General features: G+C 42.4%; 2 protein-coding genes across 3 annotated transcripts in view; both read left to right on the forward strand.

Moving 5' to 3' along the window:
- Nucleotides 1-1,991: 1,991 nt before the first annotated feature.
- Nucleotides 1,992-12,950, forward strand: lta4h (leukotriene A4 hydrolase). Its single transcript, XM_027019785.3, has 19 exons — nt 1,992-2,180; nt 3,733-3,863; nt 5,094-5,214; nt 6,314-6,382; nt 6,489-6,593; nt 7,362-7,414; nt 7,796-7,868; nt 8,381-8,521; nt 8,722-8,745; nt 8,844-8,914; nt 9,196-9,307; nt 9,428-9,572; nt 9,722-9,825; nt 10,028-10,098; nt 10,584-10,638; nt 11,325-11,420; nt 11,542-11,624; nt 12,295-12,399; nt 12,550-12,950. The coding sequence occupies exons 1-19, from the start codon at nt 2,025-2,027 to the stop codon at nt 12,680-12,682; spliced, it is 1,848 nt and encodes a 615-aa protein (XP_026875586.2). The 5' UTR covers nt 1,992-2,024; the 3' UTR covers nt 12,683-12,950.
- Nucleotides 12,951-18,286: 5,336 nt separating this feature from the next.
- The window catches only part of tfec (transcription factor EC), a 36,587-nt gene continuing 31,032 nt past the window's right edge, over nt 18,287-23,841 (forward strand). The window contains exons 1-2 of one of the 2 annotated variants that reach the window (XM_081723793.1): nt 18,287-18,564; nt 18,916-18,978. The gene's annotated coding sequence lies outside the window, so the exon portion shown is untranslated. Of the gene's footprint in view, nt 18,979-23,841 lie in introns of both variants that reach the window. The other variant, XM_035528357.2, reaches the window with a different exon arrangement.

Raw genomic sequence — 23,841 nt, forward strand, 5'->3', positions numbered from 1 at the left:
TCATCTAGCTTGTCTTCTGCCAGTGATTATCGATCTCTTCTACAGCATACCTGTGTGTGTGTGTGTGTGTGTGTGTGTGTGTGTGTGCGCGCGCCCGCGCACATGTGTGGTGCATGTGTGCACACGTGTCTTAGCACGCGAACCTTTGTTACAACTTTACTGCTCTCTGACGTATAAAGACAATTTCTTTGCTTCACCTTCTAATTTACTTTGACATAAAAATCCAGACTAAAATAATTAAAACCGTCTCTGTGTGTGTTTTCGGTTTGATGCCTGTCAGGGTGAGAAATGGGGACTCCACAGGGGAGTGGAACCATCTTCCAATTTCCTGTAGGGATATCCTCTTACTGACAGGAAACAACGACCCACAAAACGCGCATTTATGCACGCACATCAAGTAACTTCTCTCTCTCTTTATTTACCACTGTCTTTGCCTATTAATTTTATGTCTGCAACAATCCCTTAATACTATACAACAATGTTAATAGTAATGAATGACTCCACCCACTGATGACGTGCTTAGAGAAAGCAGAATACACATGCAAGCAATTAAAATCTAAAGTTTGAAAATATTTTTGTATTCACACAGTGACACCTAGCGGATTAAATTGGGTTTTCATCCATGTTTCACTGCGAGTAGTCCTAGTCTTTTTAACTAACACATAAAACGGAGTTCCAGATTGTTTTTCTTGTATTTACACATGACCGCATTGTGAAGAACAAATCTATAATGACATATCTACGTTTTGCTTTTACATAAACATCTAAAATAATCAAATAAATAGGCACAAATAATTTCTATTAGTCTATAAGATCATTGCTGTCCTGCGTAGCCTATGATTTATGTTTAATTTCAATTGGTAATATGCTAATAAAACTGTAAGCTTAGCCTAAAGTCTTCAGTTTAGGTTTGCAATTTCAAAAATAGGCTAATAAAAACCCACATGCTTAGCCAGTTATATTTGAAAAAGGCCTTTTAGACTATCTATTGTTTTCACAGTATTCTACAAACAATTAATTTTATTCATATAATAAATAGTATACAACACATTATACAATACACAGCTACAGGAGCAGTTTTGACAAACGCTTTTTAAAAATTAGCTGCTGATAAGTAAACGGGCTGTTTTAAAGAAAACGCGACATCAGCAATCCTAAGTGAATCCAGCTTTATACACTATATGGACAAAAGTATTGTGACACCCACAGGCGCGTTTATTAAATCATAGGCATTAGTATGGAGGTTGTCACCCTCTCTGCAGCTGGAACAGCTTCCACTATTGTGGAAAGGCTTTCTACAAGATTCCGGAGTGTGTCGGTGGGAATGTTTGCCCATTCATCCGGAAGAGCATTTGTGAAGACAGGCACTGATGTCGGACGAGAGGGCCAGGCCTGCAGTCTCCGTTCTAATTCATCCCAAAGGTGTTTGATGGGGTTGAGGTCACTTTTTGTACTGATGCTAATTCCAGAGGAGGTCCGAAACTGTGCAGTTACTGGATCAGCAGAGCGTTGGGGCACTCAGGATTCGCCGACCCGGCTCACAGTTGATACCACTCACAGTTGATAGTGGAATGTGTAGGAGGGAAGATATTTCACGAACTGTCGCTGCAACGGTGGCATATTATAGCACCGCACTCGAATTCACTGAGCTCGTTACAATGACACAATCTTTCACAAATGTTTGTAAAGAAAGCCTGCATGGCTAGGTGCTTGATTTTATACACATGTGGCAATGAGACTGAATGAAACACATGAATTAAATGATTAGGACTTACGTCCCAGTACTTTTGTCCATAAAGTGTAGTATAGATACAAGAAATCCATTTGCTTGATGCTTAGTTCAAAAAGAGAACCGCTAGATGGCGACTACCAACGACTGTCCGATTGTATTAGCTCTGTGGAAGAGGGACAGACTACTCCGAACTACGACTACCATGATGCAACGCGCGCGCGCGCTGTCACGTGGGCTAGAGACTGAGTTAAAATGCAGCATCCAAAAGCCCCGTGCCTTCCCTGAATCAACCATGGTTCCAGTGGCAGATCCGTGCTCTTTCGCGTCCTTCTCCAAATGCCTTACTAAGCACTTGAACTTGACCTATCAAGTAGACTTCGACAACCATGTCCTCAAAGGAAAGGTCGCCTTGACAGTCGAAGTCCTGGAGGACAAATTCTCGGTTCTGGTACAGTCACTAATTTTGATTTTTAAAGTTAACGCTGGCTAGCCTTGACTCATGAATCACTGAGCCTGTCAGACACGCAATTTAAAACGTTATATGCCAGCTATCTAACTAAACGGATTTATCTATGTACGTATCCTAACTTGCTATATCTATGAACGTTTCAGTGCTATTTAAGATGCGTTATCTAGCCCTGTGTCTTGCAAGAAAGACCAAAACGCTGATAATCATGTGAGTAGACTGGGTTGGCTAGCTACATAATTGAGCGCTTCATCTGTAATCTGGTAGCTAGCTATCTAGCTGGCAAGCTTTGCTTTCTGTAACCTTTCGCGGTTAATCAAGTGCCAGGCAAAGCCTCAAACTAAAGTAAAACACACCAGAGGTAGCCAGCTACCTATAGACCAATTTGTTAGTCCGGTTAAGTTTATTGCATTCTTATTTATAGCGGTGCTCCCTCCCCAGCCATATAACCTAGGCCACTTAACGCTAAATTGTACTAATAAAAACTTTAGCATACCTATAGTTGTCCTAGAAATTTAGTAAAGAAACCGGCTTTAACTATGATGTGAAGGATGTATACCGAAGCCTCATTGCTCTTAGACAAGAAGACACAATTAGCTAGCTAGGTTACATTTTTGAGATGCTATGTTGGTTGAATATATTCTGTAAGCTCCCAAGAAGTCTACGTTTAGTCGGCCTATATCGGGGGTATCATTTAGGCGTTGGTATAGTAATTTGCTAGCATGGCCATGTCAGCTCTGTCTTGGACTTTGGCTGCAGTTTTGGTTGATAAAGACGACCGACCTTTTACCTGGCACCGATGAACTCATATTCGTTACTTTGGCTGAATCCGAATTGACTATATACACTCACTTCTGTATTAGAAATACCCACCTTGTAACTACCTTCACTGACTAGGTGCACCTGCCTTTATTGGTCTTGGGGTTGTACTGTAGTCCTTGATGAATCCCAACAAAATCACTTTTTTTTAAAATTCTATTTGAGCCCCAAGCACACCATGGCCAAGTAGTTAGGGGCTGTAGAATGTTGATTACCTGCCTTAAAGGTGTTAGGTATGGAATATGGTTTTTTTTTTTTTTTTTTGTGTGTGTGGACTTGCTGGTTATCCAGAAGAACTGGATTGAAAACATTTGTTATACATGTTTAGAAAAATGTTGCCTTTCACAATTTGTCAGCCCCCCTCCATCCAGTTAAACACTGGGCAATTTCTGATCCGCTGGCCCACTACTGGCTGGATTTTCTTAAGGGTGGCGACCTATTCGGAACACGTGGTGGCAAGGTTGTGGATGTTGAGCTGGTTTGTCAGGTTTGAGGCATAGCATGGTTACTAACGGTCATTCAGCGTCACTTTCACTGCTGGTTTGAGGGTGCTCTGCATCCCAGAAATATCAGCGGGTATGGTCTTGTGCACAGAAACCGACCATTACTGGAGGATGGATAACATGTAAATGGAAACAGTATCCAGTGTTGCTTCACTGATGGATACCTGCTATTAAATTCTTGTGTGTCACCGCATAACTCACTCTGTCTCCAGACCCTTGACACAAAGGACCTGAAGATCCTCAAGGTGTCAGCCAATGGTCAAACTGCTAAGTTTGCACTGGGAGCCAAGCACAGTTATAAAGGCAGCCCTCTGGAGATCACCCTACCCCTTGAACTTTCTCGGTATGAACACACTTCAGCTAATCTCTGTAGTTTACTTTACTTTAGTGTGTGTGTGTGTGTGTGTGTGTGTGTGTGTGTGTGTGTGTGTGTGTGTGTGTGCATTTATTAGTTATACCTGCTCTATACTTATAGGTACCAACCCATTATCTGTCACATCTGTGTACTCGGAGGTTAAATGACCAAGAATTAACTTTTTGGTTCTCTGATCAGTTGCACAACACTTCCTTTCTCGTGTTTCCTTTTATTTTGTCACTTATGTTGCATATGCGCATGCAGAAGAGAGGTTTGATCCATCGATTTGTGTGCATAATGACAAATTCTGACTCTACCAGCATCATGTCCCATCAGAAATCAAGATTCATTTTTCTAATCTTCAACTGTCCATTTTCTGTGAGCCTATTTCCCAAGTAGCCTCTGAATCATGTTTGCTCGCATTAGTGGAAACCATTGTGGTCTTGTACTGTTAGTCCATCCACCTCAAGGGTCACTGTTCTGTCCATTCTGAGATGCTTTTCTGATTACCATGGTTGTAAAGAGTGTATAATTCAGTTACCATAGTTTTCCTCTCAGCTCGGACCAGTCTGGCCATTCTTCTCTGTAGAACATTGTTTGTCTGTAGAACTGCAACTCAGTTGAATTGTTTATGGACTGCTGCCACATGATTGGCTGACTGGTTGTAAGCCTACATTTAATGAACAGGTATACAAGTGTTCCTAAAAAATGGCTAGTTAGTCTCTCTCTTTTGTGTGTGTGTACATATGTGCATGCAAGTGTGTGTGTGTGCGCAAACTCTTTAGTTATCAGTTTGATTTGTATTTGAGTGTTTGCATAAAGTGTATTTATAACTGTAAATGGTCAAAGCCAGGTCACCCAGGATGGACATTTAAAGAGGTGTAATAAAGGGGTGTGTCTCTGTGTGGTATGTTGTAACAATTTGTAAAGATAAAAGTGCAAATGATTTGATCTTTGGCAAATAAATCTTTTAAAAATGTATTTATTTAAAGAAATGATTCCAAATTCTGTTTACTATTAGTAAACACTTCTGTCTGTACACCTTTTAATGTAAAATGTTCTGTACAAGTGTTTTATGTGTACATGGCCATGTAAAAGGAGAGGAAGGAAGTAATTTTATTCCTCGTCATCACCTTTTAATGGGTTTTTGTAACTAGTGTAATCAAAGTTGATGTGAAAAGCATGATGTGCAGTTAACATGTGGTGGTGTTTGTTCAGCGGGCAGCATGTGATTGTGGAGATTGAGTACGAGACATCGCCTCGGGCCTCGGCCCTGCAGTGGCTGTCCCCTGCTCAGACTGCTGGGAAAAAGCAGCCCTACCTCTTCAGTCAGTGCCAGGTATGTTGTCACTGTGCCTGGAGCTACGGCACCATGCGGTGTTCTCTAGACCATCCGCCCCGAAGCACCCTGTGCAGTGCCTGTTACTGTCAGCACTAGAGCAAGAGAGCTGCTGAGGAAACCTGGCGGCCGTGTCGGGCGTCTTTCACGGGACTGCTGTTCTCCCATGTTCAACTGCAGTGCTTTTCAGCATGCATTTCCATAGTGGTCTGAATCTTTCAATGGCGCTTGTTCTGTGCGTGCGTTTGTGGGTGTTCTGCTGATTTTATTTATTTATTTATTTATTTTATTTTATTTTATTTTATTTTTTCAGTTTAGCATGGATCTCAGACAGATTAAATAACCACAAAACGATGAACCAGATTATAGCATTGTAACTGTCATTTTATCTATCCAAGCACATTTATACTGTTTCACCTTTGAACGCTGATTAGCTATTAGTACTTTATTATAACTTAACATGGGTGTTATGATCTTTACTCTAATGACCTTTTTAATCAGAGTAGTGTGTTGAACTTTGTTGCACTGATATGCTATACTGCGCCCCCACCCCCCCAAGTATATTGCATTTTCTGTGAAATTGAACCAAACAAACCCATTAGCCCAGGCATACATATGACCCCCCAATGCCCCTACTCATGTACAAGTTCAAGTTTGGTTTATTCGTCACATACATAGTCATACACAGTACAACACGCAGTGAAATGGTGGAGAGTGCTCTGTCCAAACTGAGGAAGAGAACCAGGGGTGCATAGAGAAAAAAAAATATATACAGATAAATATATATATTCTATGTATGTACAGCACTATACACTGCTGAAGGACGGGTCAAGTGGTGACTGGGTATCATTATTGCAGTTTGAGACAATACACTTTTGTGAGCATATCGGTTAGATACTGTCAGAGAGACTATATAGATCACTGATTTAGTTTTATTTAATAAAATATTTAATGGTGTCAAACTGCAAAATTCGGAAATTAGTAAACTATCATAATTCTTATGTATTGTAAATGTCTTTAGGTATTGTATTATACATCCACTTGTCCAGCTACCCCTGCTGAATTCATGAGTGTTCTCCATTTTTCCAATGTCAAACAGGCCACTCACTGCAGGACATTGGTGCCTTGCCAAGACACTCCATCAGTGAAGCACACTTACTATGCCCAGGTGCCAAGCTTCCACCCATACACACCTACAGCTAGTGTTGGATGTCTAGATATCAACACTGTATGAACAGCCACTTGGACTGAAGGGGTGTGTGGGTGTGTCTCAGGTGTCTGTCCCCAAGGAGCTGGTGGCTCTTATGAGTGCAGTCCAGGATGGACAGGAGCCAGATCCCAATGACACCAGCCGAGTCATCTACCGCTTCAGGCAACCGGTCTGCCAGCATCTCTTTCCCTTTGTCTCGCTTACACACACACACACACACACACACACACAGAGAGATTTATTAATTTTTTTTTCATCTTCTTTAAAAGTTGTCACCACTCCAACAGATGTTTTCAAATCGCTGAAGTTTTAAAGGGTTCTCACATTGTGCATTCATGGCTAGAAATGGGATGATGTGAAAATGTATATCATATGTCACATCAGCGACTGATATTTTAACTGTTTGTTATTTTTAGGATATTGGTAAAATATACTGAACATGTTTATAAAGACCTAATAATACACATTGAATTTCAGAGCAGGAAATATATTGAATCAATTCTTTATTTAACCTTTCATATTTCTTTAAAAATGAAGCTGCAACTCTAAAGCACTAGCAACACTCTCCACCATGGTTTTCACAAACTAACAAGTTTCCTGATGCACATTGTGTTGCATTGTCTTGCTGGCATCTTTCCAGGTGGAGTGTTAGAGCAGGCTGTTCACTTCCTTTGTGATGTTAAGCGTACACGATTATCAGAATGTTGACATTTAAGATGCAATAACGTTCATCATGACTTGCATTCGAAAGTGGCACAGCAAAGCGCATGTTACTGTAAACAAGTAACACTGGCACTAATTCAGGCCATGTTATCTCTGAGATTAAAATGCTGTTAGTCGTTCTGAGGTTTTCAGTTACAGATACAATAGATACCAGAAAGTACTTGGTTATCCTCTCTGTGTGTGTGTGTGTGTGTGTGTTCGTTCTCATTCTCAGGTCCCGATGCCTTCTTATCTTATAGCACTTGTGGTGGGAGCTCTAGAGAGCAGGTAGTCTCTTATCAACCATTTTCTTTAAGGGTTTCTGTCAGTTTTTCAACAATACTAATCTCTGCACTTCCTGTGCATGTATTTCACTTTAGACATTCCTTTGGTTTAGTCTCATCTGACTGGTGATTATACTCTTGAGAGGGCATTTCTGGAAAATAATTTTACACTAAAGAAAATGCTTGACTATATGGAATCTGTTTCTAGATCATTTAACAGTCAGCCCTAGACTTTTATTTAAGGCTGACTAAATGAAAAGGCTCATCATGCATTTCTGCTTCCAAGGAAAGCTGTCTTGCCTACCTTGCATGACTGAACAGAGCTGAAGTATGAACGCTTTACTTCTGTTTGTGTTGCTATGAATGTGTTCTTTGTTTTGTCCAGGGTGATTGGGCCCCGGTCCAAAGTCTGGTCTGAGAAGGAGTACGTGGACAAAGCTGCATTCGAGTTCTCCGAGGTGAGCAGGAACCTTTCTCCCCTGGCCGCACCTTTGACATGAACTACACGGCAATGTGTATATGAACATCACCGAACAGAACACACTCATTGATTTGTCCATGAGAGTGAAATCCATAGACATAATGACAGCAGCAATTCTTTACATTTTCTTTTTTTTAGGGGGGGAGCAGGAGGTTTAGTTTTAGGAATGCAAAAAGAAATCAAAGGCTCACATTGCAAAGTGGTGGGGGGAAAAAGCAACCTCATTTATGATTCTTTATCTAATAAACTGTTTCCTTTTTCTGCAGCTTTGTGGTGTTCAAATCAAAGTAATATTTTTGCATACAGTCTCAACTAGTTAATAGAGAAATATCGCCATGCAATTTAAAAAGAGCGGTCAAGTGCCTTGCGATTGTGGGGATGTACACCCCTTCTAAGATCATCTGTCTGAATCGCGATGCAGGAAACGTGAACCAGACTGGACTGTTTTTGGGAGTGGTGGTGTGCTGAGTCCTGACTCTGTGTTTTCAGACTGAGATGATGCTGAAAACTGCCGAGAGCCTTGCAGGGCCGTATGTCTGGGGGCAGTACGACCTGCTTATTCTCCCGCCCTCTTTCCCTTACGGCGGCATGGAGAATCCCTGCCTCACATTTGTCACGCCCACTCTGCTGGTAAGGGGCTGCACCCACACAATTCTCATCACGCCAACTTCTCCTCTCAGTGGGGACTAATGAACTGCGAAACTGTGACAAGCCACAGTGATATTTTACTAATGTAACACTTCTCCCCATTGAGCCTTCTTATAAAAATGGTGCACGCACATTTCATGTCCTAATGGATTTATGATGTGGGTTCTTGTTTTCATTTTCAGGCTGGTGACCGCTCCCTTTCTAACGTAAGTCTCCTCCCTGTATGATGGTCGTAAATGCATGTGCAGAATATTTGGCTAAAGCTTTTTCAGGTTTTGGGTGAATCCCTCTTGTCTGACTCTAGGTCATTGCGCATGAGATTTCCCACAGCTGGACTGGAAACCTTGTGACCAATAAAACCTGGGAGCATTTCTGGTCTGTCTCCATATGCATACGCACACTCTGTTCAGATCAGGTGTAGATGGATGCCTGATGTGAGCAAAATTCTGTTGGTAAAATTACTACTCATTCAGTCTATTGCAATTTAGGGCTCATCAGCTGTGCAGACATTAGTCCCTGAAAGAATTCTTCATGACTGAACTAATCTGACCTCATTAAGTGCATACTTTCAATGCCAGTGTAACTGAATTAGGTAGCAGAATATAATGCACTAGTGGTCAGGTTCTCTCTCTCGCTCGCTCTCGCTCTCCCTTCAGGTTAAATGAGGGACACACAGTGTATCTGGAGAGAATGATTGGTAGGGCCCTGGAAAGTGAGCAGTTCAGACAGTTTAAAGCTATGGGAGGATGGAAAGAGCTTCATGAGTCTGTAAGGCGCGCTCTCTCTCTCTCTCTCTCTCTCACACACACACACACACACACACACACACACACACACACACACACACACACACACACTCTCTAACCTTCTTTGGTGCTGTTTTTGTAGATAGAACGTTTTGGCGCGAACAACGTCCTTACTAACCTGGTGCCGAGCCTTCAGGATGTTAATCCTGATGACAGCTTCTCCTCTGTGCCATACGAGAAGGGCTTTGCCCTGCTCTACTACCTAGAAGAGCTAATGGGAGGCCCAGGTACATGCGCGCGCGCGCGCACACACACACGCGCACACCATGTGGATGTAATCTCTAAATATCATGCACTGTACAATAGTATGCACTTTTCAAGCCTGTGTGTCTAAAGACATTTACATTAATATATGAATATCATGTTCCCTGGGCAGAGGTGTTCATGGGCTTTGTGAAGTCCTACATCCAGCTGTTCGCCTACAGCAGTGTGACCACACAGGAATGGAAGGACCACCTGTTCACCTACTTCAAAGATAAGGTGAGGGAGGACCTGTTTTGTGGAAAATTGTATGTACATCCAAATGATTAAACTTTTCTGAGCACTTTAGATTCGTACTCATTTTCTGATATTTTTCACTTGATCTAGGTTAGTTTCAGAGGTACCACCATTTCAGCAGCCATATCAGACAAGCCTTTTGCAGTTGATGGTCTAACTTGACTCTTTCCCTGTTCCTTGTAAGGTGGACCTGTTGAATAAAGTGGACTGGAATGCATGGATGCACACTCCAGGAATGCCCCCTGTGAAACCAGAGTAAGCACTGGAGTAGGGATGCACCAATATCGAATTGTTTTGGGGCCAATGCACTAACTTTTTTTTTTTTTTTTTTTTTGCACCTTGTAGCCAATATATGATTTGTACCTTTTTTTTTTTTTTGCATTTTAAGACGCATTCAAACTATTAGCTACGTATGAAGTGCATTGAGTTTGACATGTTTAGTCTCTAAAAATGGATCATTACTTTTTCATAGCCATGTCACAGGAAAATCAGACTTAAGTTATTGTAAACATATGCATCAGTTAACACAAATATTTGGTGCCATTTTTGCCTTGAACTAGTGCAGGTGTAAGAGAGCCTAGGGTTGCAAACCAATTATTACTGAGCGCTTTATTACATAGATATTGAACCGATAGCAAAACATTTTAAAACTGGTCCTTATTGGCCAGTGAGTGAGTGTGAAGCTTTGTGCGTCAGTCTCTGTTTCTATAGGTTTGACTTCATGCTTTCTTCATGCTCAGGTATGATACCACTCTTGCAGATGCCTGCATTGCTTTGGCCCAGAGATGGCTTAAGGTAAAATGCTTTGCGTTTGATATATGGAATGCTATTGGGCTTTATCCAAGAACCTTTTCACATTTCTCATGCTAGGTTTGTTGCACTTTTGTCATAGTTTGGACAACTGTCAGATCAGATTCCGTAGAATGTTGTGAATGACATTTGTAAACAGTTCTGTTTGTACAACAGAGTTTGTGCATTCATGAGAATAAGGAATTAAGGTGTGAGGCATCAAATATGCCTTGTAAGACTAAGCAACCTGTTGATTTGTCTGAAGTGTCACTGATATGCCATCCATGGATAAAAAAAATGCATGTTTTTCAGATATCAGTAAACTTTAAACATGTCTCTAGAACATCAGTAGTAGAATTGAGCATTGACAAAGGCCAGGGATGGGGGAGAAATGTTTGAGTTTAAAGGTCTGCATCGTCAGAGACATCATTTAAGTTTCATCTGAAATCAAGAACAAAAACCACCCAGCCAAAGCTGTATGTGACTAAAATGTAAGAATATAGAAAAATGTGAAAATATAGAAGAAAGTACGAATCACAGTGGGTGAGGTTGCACTGTCTGGCATTGCTACTGATGTTCCTCTGACAAACTCAGCATCATGAAGTGTGAAATGACTCCTTCCTTTTAGCAACAGCAGGTTGGAGGCTAAGTGAAAGGTGTGTGTGTGTGTGTGTGTGTGTGTGTGTGTGTAGGCTAAGGATGCAGATCTGGTGGGCTTCAGTGAAGCTGATATAAAGCAGTTCTCCTCTCATCAGCTCATTGAGTTTCTGGCTTTGTTACTGGTGGAGGTACCTACACCCAGGACACACCAGACTCATTATTCTACAGCATCCTACCTTTTTAACCTCCTTGCACACTTGCTGTGTTCACTAACACACTTTCTTTTTCCTCTCTCTCCTTCTACCCCAGGACCCTCTCCCCCTCTCCCATGTCAAGAGAATGCAGGAAGTGCATCACTTTAACAGCATAGCAAACTCCGAGATCCGTTGCAGGTAAACTATTGTGTCCCTATTTTGTAATCATTGTTCCCTTGTTAATGTTACATACTGCATGTACAATAACTTATCAATTGATGTGGCAAAAAAAAAAAAATCAGTTGCTGCAATATTAATTACATAACCAACTGGGATATATTCCTTTTATATAGTGATATAACTGATGGCTTTTTATAGTGTTCTGACTTTTCAAAAGCTCTCAAGACCTTTTGAATCTAGGATTCTACAGACATTTTGTTATAAATAAAACGTGCAATTATGCAATACAGAAATTTTATTCATTTTTTGAGAGCATTTTTGGGGTGCTTTTAAATGAAACTTAGTACATCTAGGCAAGAATCTTTTGTTGGATGGTGATGAGTTTAATTAGTAAATCTCTTAAATGGTTCAACAGTGAGTTCTGAACTGGCTTTTTTTTTTTTGTTTGTTTGTTTAAAGTGGCTCAGATATTCTGTAATGACCCTGTTATGGTGTTTTGTTCCACATGTGTAAAACTATATTTAGTAGGCCTTAACAGACAACAATGTCCATCAGTAATTCACTGAAGTAGTAGAAATATTCAATTGATCAGTGGTGTCCTCAATTACAGTGACCTTGCTTTCAGGCAGCACTGAAGGCGCAAATGCCTAGAAACAGCCGTGCGCGTGCGCGTGTTCATTTTGTGCAGGTGGCTGCGTCTGTGTGTCCGAGCGCAGTGGGAAGAGGCCGTTCCCCTGGCTCTCAAGATGGCTGTTGATCAAGGCCGGATGAAGTTCACACGCCCGCTCTTCAGGTAAGCCTGGCCCAACCAGAGTTTGCTTCTCAGCCTATACTGGCCAGTGCTGTGGTTGTTCACTGAATCCTGTTGCTGCTTTACAAAACGGTGTTAAAAATTGTACAGTTTGTTGGTGTCTTTGGGCAACAGATTATTTTTACCTCTCAGGGACGTATATAATGTGGCCAAGTTCCGTGACGCATCTGTGAAGGCTTTCAAGGAGCACAGTGCCACCATGCACCCAGTTACAGCAACCATGGTGGCCAAGGATCTGAACGTGGAACACAGCACAGGCCTCTAAGGGCACTTCCTCGCCTCCGCCAGCAGCTCTTCTCCCCTCGCCGCTGCGAGCCACGCGTGGCACCTCTTTGGCCTCACCGCGCCACACAAGCCGAGCTGCCTCTCTGCTTGCTCGGCCCGATTTGGGCTTCTGTGTATTGATGGATGTATTTGATCTCAGGGCTAATTTCTTCATTGCAACCTTCAGTTGTCATGAGCTTGTTTATTTTGGAAAATGTCATGCTGAGCAATAAACTCCTCCAGTAATATCAAAGAAGCAAGTGTGCTTTGTACCTAAATGAAGTGTGATTACTAAACTGCTGGCTGGTTTTAGCTAACGCATTATCCTTATTATTAACATATCCATTGTAACCCCAGAGCTGTTGGTTACTGCTACAGCAAGAAAATATTACAAAGGAACCTTTTTTATTTATGAAATATCTTGTTTGGATATATCAGGATATATAAGAATAATTAGTGGGAACAGGAGTGTATTAATGTTTTATTAATATGTCTTATTTTCTGTACTCAGCTTGAATCTGCTGCAGTGAATGCAGAGCAGACTGAGGAAGTCGGCCTTCTTCTTAAATCACACACAATGGATGATGGTTCAGCAAATTGCCATGTTGATGGTAAATTTGAATAAACCCAATATAGTTAAGTGGAGAAAATCGGTTTGGATTATGAAACCTTACTGTTTAAAAAGGACAGTTTTTTGAACATGATTTTTTACTTAAACTATGGTACTTATATTAGCATTTCCAAGAATGATCACAAACTGGAATCTGGAAAGTATGCAGTTTGTGTTTAGAAACTGACTTGGTGTCAGCTTGCTTGGTGAAGCAAGCCTCAACATATACAAACCACCGACTCCTCCCTGGAGCTTAGTAAAAAAAAAAAAAAGTGGCTTCCAGGAACCGAATTGCTGTGATCCAGCCATTTTAGGATATGAAAAGGGAAATAGTGAAATTGTGGTTTTCAAGTAGGAAGGAAGCTGCTACCTGTGTGCAGATAACTATCATGATGAAGGCAGATGGTAAATGTAGTATGTGCTTCAAAACAGTTCCTGAGTTGGCGAAGTGAATACCCTCTTGCTTAAGTGTTACACACGTCACATTTGATAACGTTTAATCTTGATTCTCAAGGTGATGTACACACTGAGTAATGGGTGGAATATCAAAGCAATGTAAATGACATGTCCCCCTTAAAGACTTAGCTTTGGTTATTTGATATCCATTGGTGTAACAGATATTATATATAAAAATGTGGAAGATGAAGTACAGATCTTTATATCAAGGCGTGCTCATCATTGTCATTTACTACAATGCTACAATATCTTGCTACAATTTCCAACATGGAGTTCTACTGCAATTTTGTAAAAAAGTCACTAGAGGGAGCTATTGGGTCATATTATCCCGGAAACCATCTTTAAACAATACAAATGTATTGCTCATTTGACCAAGTTTGCAAGATTAATCATTTGGTACAAATTCTTAGCGGTGTTTTTTCCTCTTCCATGTTGGCTAGTTCAATCATCCCAAATTCAATGTAGCGTTTTCTTGTATTTTGATATTTTAGTCGTTTGGTCTTGGTTTTGTGCGGCTTTGTGCTAGACGGTACATGATGTTGATTTGTCATATCTGAAAAATCTTGTAATTGGTCCTAATGAATTAACATGGTGTCAAAAAAGTGGTCACACTGATACGACTGCAGCTTGATCACCTATTTTGTTACCACATTCATCATTACTTTTTTAAAAGTGTGTATAAATTTATGAACTCTCTTCTAAACTTATGTATACTGGAAAGGCAATATTAGGGGTCATTGCGACAAGTTTAGAAATGACTAAAACGAGTGAATTCTGTGAGACAGGTGTGATACAAACAAAAACAATGAGGTTTCAGTGATTATCTCATGGTTTGTATATTTCAATATCCTGATGGGTATTTTCCATCAATATTTTTATTGATGGGGAATGCACGATATACAGCAGTGCAACAAATCAAGGTGATAAACAATTGAGACATTCTCCTTACTGTGTATTTTAAAGCTTATACCCTAACACCAGAACAAACACCAACGTCTTTTGGGCAAAAAGAGCAAGAAAGAGAAAAATAAATAAATAGATGGATAAAAAAAATAGGGGAAGGAAAATAATGTGAGGATAAAGTAATTGAGTAAATAAACATAAATAATTAGGTTATTGGTACAGCTGTAACAGGTATAAGCTTAGATGGATTAGGCTGGTGTTACCCTACAATTGGCCCTATTAAGATAATATTATCAAACTCAATTTAACCCTGAGGGAGGGCAGATAATTCCTCAAAATATGAAAGTATTGGTCTCCAAATAATTTTTTAACTGACCCTCTAAGAAAATATTTCATTTTCTCAAGCTTGAGGAAAAGCATTTGGTCTTTCACGACTGTGATGCTTTTGGTGGATCTTTTAGTTTCCAGTTCAACAAAATCCTTCTTCAGGCTAGCAGTAGGCAAAAGTGAACTGATGGGTATTTGATACAGAGACGATGGCAAAAAATAGATAAAAAATTATTTATCCATTACACAGAGACAGTCATACAACCTTCTGCCACACACCCACCTGGGTTTCAACGTGTTTTTGAGTTTATTAACTACTCATATAATTTCTTATTCCTATATGCATTGAGCCCCAGACTTGAGCAAACAGAACAAAGCAATCTGGCAAGACCTAAGTGACCTAAATGTCTTGCCTGTCATGTGAAATCTGCTACCAATGTCAGTTTAATGATGCTGTATATGCCTCCCAACAGACCATAGATTGCACTTCAATTCATTGCCACTAGAGGGAGACATTAAATCACCATAGGCCCAGTGCCTTTGGGGTCCAACATGTAACTGCTACTGAAGTAGGGTGCACTCATTTACTGTTAGAAATTGTCAGATAAATGAATTGACGAAATTAATAGCTGCATAAAGGCCATAGAGGAGCACAAAATTATGCAATAATTAAACTTTATGGAATTTAATTTATCACCCAACACTATGAAATACTAGCATTCCATATTTGAAAATTTTAAGTTTTTCTTTGTGTGTGTGTGTGTGTGTGTGTGTGTGTGTGTAGCTAAAGCAGTAAGTGGTCAGAAATGGCCTCTATCTATCTGTTAGAAGAGAAGTGTACTTTCCAGTTCAGAGATGGTGCCTTTTGTGGGACTTTCTGGTAAGAGGGCAACAAATTAAGGTAAGTGCTCTTTTAAAAGGAAAGATACCATCCATACTAAATGCACCAAAGCATTTCAGCTACTGCCTCTGTGGAGCCCTGCATACCTCAGCAGGACCAGAGCGAATATCACACTCTTCCAGAGCACCTGGAAGAATTCGGGAAGAAGACAGAAGATCGGGATGTGGAAAGACAAGTCAAGATGGATCAACCATCCCAGCTGGACCTGAACTGCAGCACAGTGGGCTCAGGCAGTCTCTTGAGACCACTGGGCAAAGAGAGAAAAACATGCCTCTTTTGTCAAATTTTGACAAAACCTCACAGACCCTAAACTGAGTCGTTCAAAATCCCGAAAGAGATTTTTTTTCCCCTTTTTCCTTTTCCCTTTTCTTTTACTCCAAAGAGAAAAGTTATCCAGGGCCACTGTGTTCCCACACAATGGCTGTGCTTGAAGTTGTGCCTCCTCTGATCTTGTCGCAGCTGGACTTCTGCCTTCCACCCTGTCTCCTCTGATCTTCACCAAGTCATCCAAGAGGCTTCTGCCAGCCTGGGAGAGCTGTCAAAGTATCCCTGGAATCAAACACCTCCCCGTGCTCTCCTATGATCAAAGACACAGGTAAGGCAGACACACAGCCACATACAATTGCCGTCTCAAAGAGTGAGATGTCCCCCACCCCTCCACCCGACAACCTCCCTGACACTGTGCCAGTGCACGGAGAACATCGATCAGAATAAAGCAAAGTGATGGTGGTTTTGAAGATGTGACGAGAAGTTTGTCATCTCCAGAAACTTTTGGACAAAAGGAAAGTGCTGGGCAGGAGATGGGGGTGATGTTTAAAGGCTGGGGGTTTAAGAGAGATGCCGCAGGACTTGCGTCTTATAGAGCAGGTTTCCTCTGAAAACTGCGTCTCATCATTGTGAGACCTGAAACAGGTCTGTTTCTTTGGCACAGGATTATTGTTTTTGTTAAGTACAACATTGCAGACCACACACACGCGCATGCACACACTCAACAGCTCATTGACTGAATATTCTATATCTATTTACCCAGATGACACTGAACGACCTGATGTCAGCCTCTATGACAATGGGAGACTCATTCCCACTTCATTCAGACTTCATTTACTCATTGATTTCTGCAGTGAGCAGCAAAGCTCCATCTCCCTTCTGGGTTGAAGCAAAAACAATGGTGATCTCAACTGAGCTCTACATTTTCTACCCCCCCCCCCCCCCCCTCTCTCTCTCTCTCTCACACTCACTCTCTCTCTTGCTCCCTTTCTCCAACACTCCTCCCTCCAAAGGCCATGCAGTGTTCTCACATTAAGCAGAATCACGAAAGACACATAAACTGTCAACACTGGGCGAATTAGAGAGGGAAACATTCAGTCCAATGTTCAGTACCTGAACATATCAGTAAAGCTTGCAGGATGGTGCAAAAAGAGGTTTAATGATTTATGATAACCATTTATATAGCTTTAAAGTCATCTATAGACCTGATCTATCTATAGATGATTCATTGACTTAAAGAGACGTCTCGTTGGCATGAATGGCTTTTTAAACAGGCGTGACTCACACAAACACATGTTGAGACTCCAAATGAAGAAGGAAGTCCTGTTGTTGCTTCTCCCAGAATCACACACCACTCTGCCATGGCAATAAACAAATGATTCAACAGGACATTTAAATGGGCAAACAGTGAGGCTTGTTTTGGACTAGCAGCTGTCACTCATTTTTTTTGAATACACTGTTGCACAGTAGCAGAATGATTTGCTGAGTCTCCAGGACAACAATGCATCAGTATCTTACTGACACAATAGACGTGTGTTCAACCATCTTCATTCTCACTGATTTAACTTAGTCCTATGGGGAACAAGTTCTATTGACATCGTTTTGTCTGCTCAAATGTCTTTGCTTTTCCTGTCCTGTCCTGTCCTGTCCTGTCCCATTAGAAGGCTTGAGCTGTGATTGCTGTCTTAGCACAGCCTCTCAAGGAGCAGACTGCAGAGTGAAGAGATTAATGAAGTGCTTTTGAGTCTCAGTTCCCCAGAGCTGCCAGAAAGAGTTTGTTTCTCTGTCTCCTCCTCAGAGGTAAGTGGCCATCTACTCTCCTCTACACGCCCATCCTAAAATGGTAGTGTGAATAAACACACCCTTCTGCCATAAAAAAAAACAAACAAACTCTCTCTCTCTCTCTCTCTCTCTCTCTCTCTCTCTCTCTCTATATATATATATATATATATATATATATATATATATATATATATATATATATATATATATATATATATATATATAATGCTGATCTTTATCTGATGACGCTGAAGGAATGAATCATTATCCGTTATTATGCAGATGAGTAGGAGCACCGGCGGCCTGTAGGTTCACACTAAGGCGCTTCTGTCTGACCAATCACGGCCTCAGTCTAAACCTCCCTGTGCTGAAGAGTCCTCACTGGGTAGTGCTCATCTGGGCTGTCCTCTATGTCTTCAGCCATACTGCCATATGCTCTTGTATATCATCGCTGGGGCTCCTTTTCACTGTCGCATTCTGTTTCCATCTTCATTTCATGGGGTCTCGACTCCACATACAGTCCTTAGTCAGTCCTCCAGATACTTTACACTTTCTATAGCTCAAGACTTGAAGATTATTTCCATTAGGTACCTAGGGACATCTGCAATGCACTCTAGGTAACAGAAGAGGTAATGAGGTAAGCATTGTCACACAATGACATATTTATTCAGACATAGAAGAAACCTCAACGCATACTAAGACGTAGGCAAACTAAGGTTTTTTTGTTTTTTTTTACCATTCTCATTATCCTGGCTTCCTGAAAAAAAAAAGTATTATAATAACAATATTATATTATCATATGTAATGTACAATTGGTATAAAACGTGTTAAAAAAATAAAACTTTCTTATGTAATAGACAGCGATCACATGTCAAGTTTTATATTTGGGTCAACCCATGTAGCGATGTTGGCGTAGAAACTTCCCTTTGCCAAAAAGAGAAACAGATGCAGCTTTATATCTGACACTGTCTCCCTGGCTAATGCATAGGCGAGGCCAAGCGTGTGCTCAGCAGAGGAGATCTCGCTTCCTCAGACTGCCTGCCTCCGAAAGGTAAGGACACCTGTGTTACTCAAAACAGTTAAACTCTCAGGAATATATCACGTCATGCTATTTGTAGGTTACTACAGCTAATATTATCATCAGTAATAAGATACAGTTGAAGCCCATGCAATTGCCACAATAGAAAATTATATACTGGCAACAGTCCACGCAGCCTACTACATTTCCAATACAAATATTAAGTTTCAAGTTTTAGTGGAGCTGATGCATTGCAATGGATGCTTGTAAAATGACACCTTACAGCTCTGCTAACATACGCTTTGTAATTTTGTTGAAAAATTTGATGCAGTTTGTTTGTTTGAAAATGATAATTGTCAAACATATCCATATACATTTGCCATTTATAATGGATCAAAAGGAATTAGCGGGTTTTATTTCTGACAGTTACGCATATTTTATAACAGGACATCTGTGGACTACTATAGACGCACTCTACTGTTAAATCTGGTGTAAATACATTAAACGTGAATAGAACTATATATGTAATCACTTAAAACTTAAAAAATCCTACCAAAATGAAAAATTATATTCCATTTAATGCAGTTTCTCAGAAAGATGTTCCCATTGTAGAAAGATGGGTTGTTCATTAACAACCAGTTTAGCTGTGCTATCATGAAAAAATAAGATAATATTATGTTTTATTATTGTTTTGACCTGTATAGATTTGTTTTGTATAAATACATTTTAAAACAACTACAACAGCAATAATAACCATATTAATAATAGAGCAGGACTTTACATGGTGGCACTAATCATTTTGCACCACTTATTAGGCTGGGCTGGGCATTCCTGGAACTGTGATTGTTATTGTTTGTAGAACCACAGAATGATACAGCAAAAATGCTCAATTTCAATAAATGACACTTCCTCTTTCTGGAGAGTCAGCCGATATGTTGTTTGATATGTTCAGGAACTCCGTTCCGCATCATGCTACTCACGGGGCTTTGCACACACAGGGGGCGGTTTGGAGGGGGCGCAGGGCGTTTGCACTCAGCATGTGCGGAGGTGTGCAGACATGGAAGAGCATGGCATTCAGGCTGGGTTCTCCAGTGACTCACATGATGACACGTGGACCATGAATTGGCACAAAAGCAAGCAGTGCGTAATGGTCTAAGTGTATACAGTGAAATCTGAATATGAATGTACAGCAGAGAAATGCGGGACTAGAGCACGTAGGCATTTTAAAGTATTGGGACTTTACATTCCTGTGTCAAAAGAAATTAACTGTGGAATAAACTGGGCATTTCATAAAAAAGCAGAAGTCACCGATAAATAGTGCATCAGGGCTTTCCTGGAATTTTAAGTGCAGCATTGAGGTTTGATGGCAACCACGGACATGTGATGGGGAGATGCTGACAGTCCAGTGGAGGTTGAGGTGTGCAGTGGGAGTCAGGGCATGGGGCAATGGAGCAGGGAGCCTCGTAGCCCCAGGAGTGCTGAACGGTGTGGGGAGGACAGCGTTGCACCTCTCACACTCAGCACCATACAGCTGAGGTGCTCACACTTAAACCACCTTCTCTGAGTAAACAACCTTCTCTGAAGAACATTCTCTGAAGAATATTTTTGATTGCACCATGATTGACACCATATTACAAAAGTTGTGTGGCAGAAATGAATGCTGATTAAAAGTAGGCCTGCTATATAGAAGTGACTTATAGCACTGTGCATAGAGGTGGAGGCTGAGATAGATGGACCACAGCAGAAGTGCGTTAATTAAAGCAGTGTGCAGTCTGAAGTGTGCAGTGTGCAGTAGGAAGCGTGCAGCACACATTAGCGGGTGTGCTGTGTGCAGAGGTGGAGGCTGAGCTAGGTGGACCGCAGCAGAAGTGCGTTAATTAAAGCAGTGTGCAGTCTGAAGTGTGCAGTGTGCAGTAGGAAGCGTGCAGCACACATTAGCGGGTGTGCTGTGTGCAGAGGTGGAGGCTGAGCTAGGTGGACCGCAGCAGAAGTGCGTTAATTAAAGCAGTGTGCAGTCTGAAGTGTGCAGTGTGCAGTAGGAAGCGTGCAGCACACATTAGCGGGTGTGCTGTGTGCAGAGGCGGAGGCTGAGCTAGGTGGACCGCAGCAGAAGTGCGTTAATTAAAGCAGTGTGCAGTCTGAAGTGTGCAGTGTGCAGTAGGAAGCGTGCAGCACACATTAGCGGGTGTGCTGTGTGCAGAGGCGGAGGCTGAGCTAGGTGGACCGCAGCAGAAGTGCGTTAATTAAAGCAGTGTGCAGTCTGAAGTGTGCAGTGTGCAGTAGGAAGCGTGCAGCACACATTAGCGGGTGTGCTGTGTGCAGAGGTGGAGGCTGAGCTAGGTGGACCGCAGCAGAAGTGTGCCTTCCGCAGTTTGTGCGGGGGGTGGGAAGGGGGTGTTGACATTGGGCACAGTGCCGTGTGTCATTGGACGGAATCGGCCCCACTTCAGTGTGTCATTGCACAATTTCCTCCTGTCCTCTCTTTTTTTAACCGATAGATCAGACATATGCACACATTAGCAGTAGCAGACTGCACTGCATCTCAGTCCCCATGCCAGGGGCCCGCTGTGTTCCACAGATCTAGGTTTTTCTTTCCTGAAACACCTGATTCAGGACTCAGAGTGCAGGTAATTATCAGCAGAGTGGAGCAAGAGATTTAGGAGATGAGTTACTCATATATTCTTTCAATGTCCATGGGTTTGACTCCAGTTGTCTACAGCACACAGTCGGTGCGTACAACAGTCCAGTTCGAAAAAAGCAGAGCTAAATCTAGGACTCAACCACAAATTTCAGAAACAGTGCTAAATCTACAACGTGACTGGGAGACATCATTATCACACTACAGTACTGTAAATACACAAAATACAGAGACCTGGTAGGTAGTGGTATAGCGCCTCAACACCCCAGTCTCCAACACTAAGCTACACAATATACAATTCATCTGGTCCAGCTAAGTTCACAAAGGGCATGAGCTGGAAATTTTGCCGTTTGTTCTCAGACTTGCTATTGCTTAATAACAGGGAGGAGCACATGAATTGGCTCGTTGTCGGCGGCTCGCTTTGGGGTGCGGCGCTCTCGTGTGAAGAGCTACTGTGGTGACGTGCTGATGAAGGAGCTCTCTAGGCTCTCCAGCCCGCGAGTGCTTGCTGAAGAGCGTCTCTCCAGAAGCGACCCATGCAGTGGTCGGCCACGCCGCGCGCAGGGTCCCGCCACAAGCCGGACTCTGCTCGCCTTGTCCAATCAGTGCCGGCGGCAGGGTTTGGCAGAAGGTGAGGCACCACCCGCCCTTGACCAGTCGGAGATGACATTGACAGGCACGCTGCTTGCCTATTGGCCAGGGGTCTGCGCTCTCCACTGCCTCTTGAGAGAGTGAGATGAGATGAAGAGGGCCACTGTCCAGACGTGCACAAATACCCTGCCCTCTCCCCGGCCATCTGGGGGCCATCTTGTCAACCACCCAAAGGCTGATTCAGAATCCTTGCAGATGGGAACTTAATGCACACTGATAGTGATGCATTGAAATGGGGCAGCAGCACCAACAACAGTAAAAAGCATGCAGAAAGAGCCCCGGTACAGTGGTTCATCTATTGAACTGGAGAGTCACCTCTGACGTCCGGCCTCTGTACTAACCCCACATCGTGCTTTGATAACAAACAAACATGTGTAGGGGAAATTCAGTGCAGTGATCTGGTCCACTCTGCCCTGTTCCACAAACGTTCAACTGCTGACAGCTTTTGGGGAATAAAAGAAAATGAATAAGAGGATACAAGAAGGGAAAAGAGAAAGGGACTGTCACTAACGGCTGCTCAGACAATAAAAAGTATTACAAAAGAACTCATTCGTGCTCTTGAAGTTCATCCACCCCCAGTCATCCTACAAACACATCTGAAATATTGTGCAAAATTAAAAAAAATCTCACACAAAAAAGCATCGTATGTTTTACCGAACAAATGCAGCTTGTGTACTCTGACTCCCTGCTAGGTGTGTGTATGCACTTTACATATGAGGACCAGACCTTCAGCTGTCAGCATGTCCGTTGTCCTGTCTCAGAGACTGAGGGACGGGACACAGAGAGGCAGCCGAGGGCTCTCGAGGGAAACCTGTGAGGGAGCGAAGAATTAGCGGTGGAAAGAGCAAATAAATAGGAGCTTCAAGTCGGTCGGCGCGCGACAAAGCGCTGCGAGTCTGTGGTAGTCAGGTGTGAGGCGGAGCGAGGCGGAGGGTCGGGGAGAGAGGACAGCGCGGCTCTGCTGGTGACGACAGAACTGGGCTGAAAGGCTGGTGGAGGTGTGGAGCCTCGCATGGTGCTGTTCCTGATGGAAACCTTTTAATGAGGCCCGTGGGGAAAGAGGAGCCCATCAGGCTATAACACATCCTGAGGGACCACGCTCACACACACGCACATGCACACACATGCACACAGGCACGCACGCATGCACACACACACGCACACAGGCACACAGGCACACACACACACACACGCACACACACAGGCACGCACATGCATACGCACACACACGCACACAGGCACACATGCATGCACACAGGCACGCACACACACGCGCACACAGGTACACATGCACACACACAGGCACACACACGCACACACACACACACACAGGCATGCACGCATGCACACAGGCATGCACGCATGCACACGCACACAGGCACACATGCACGCACACAGGCATGCACACAGGCACGCACACAGGCACAATCACACACACACACAGGCACACACAAACACACACAGGCACACGCACACACACGCACACGCACACACACAGGCACGCACGCATGCACACACACACGCACACAGGTACACACACACACACACACACACACACACACACAGGCACGCACACGCACACACACGCACACAGGCACACGTGCACG

This window comes from Electrophorus electricus, chromosome 11 (genome assembly GCF_041902795.1).
Source record: "Electrophorus electricus isolate QZ-2024a chromosome 11, ASM4190279v1, whole genome shotgun sequence".
NCBI classification, from domain to species: Eukaryota; Metazoa; Chordata; class Actinopteri; order Gymnotiformes; family Gymnotidae; genus Electrophorus; species Electrophorus electricus.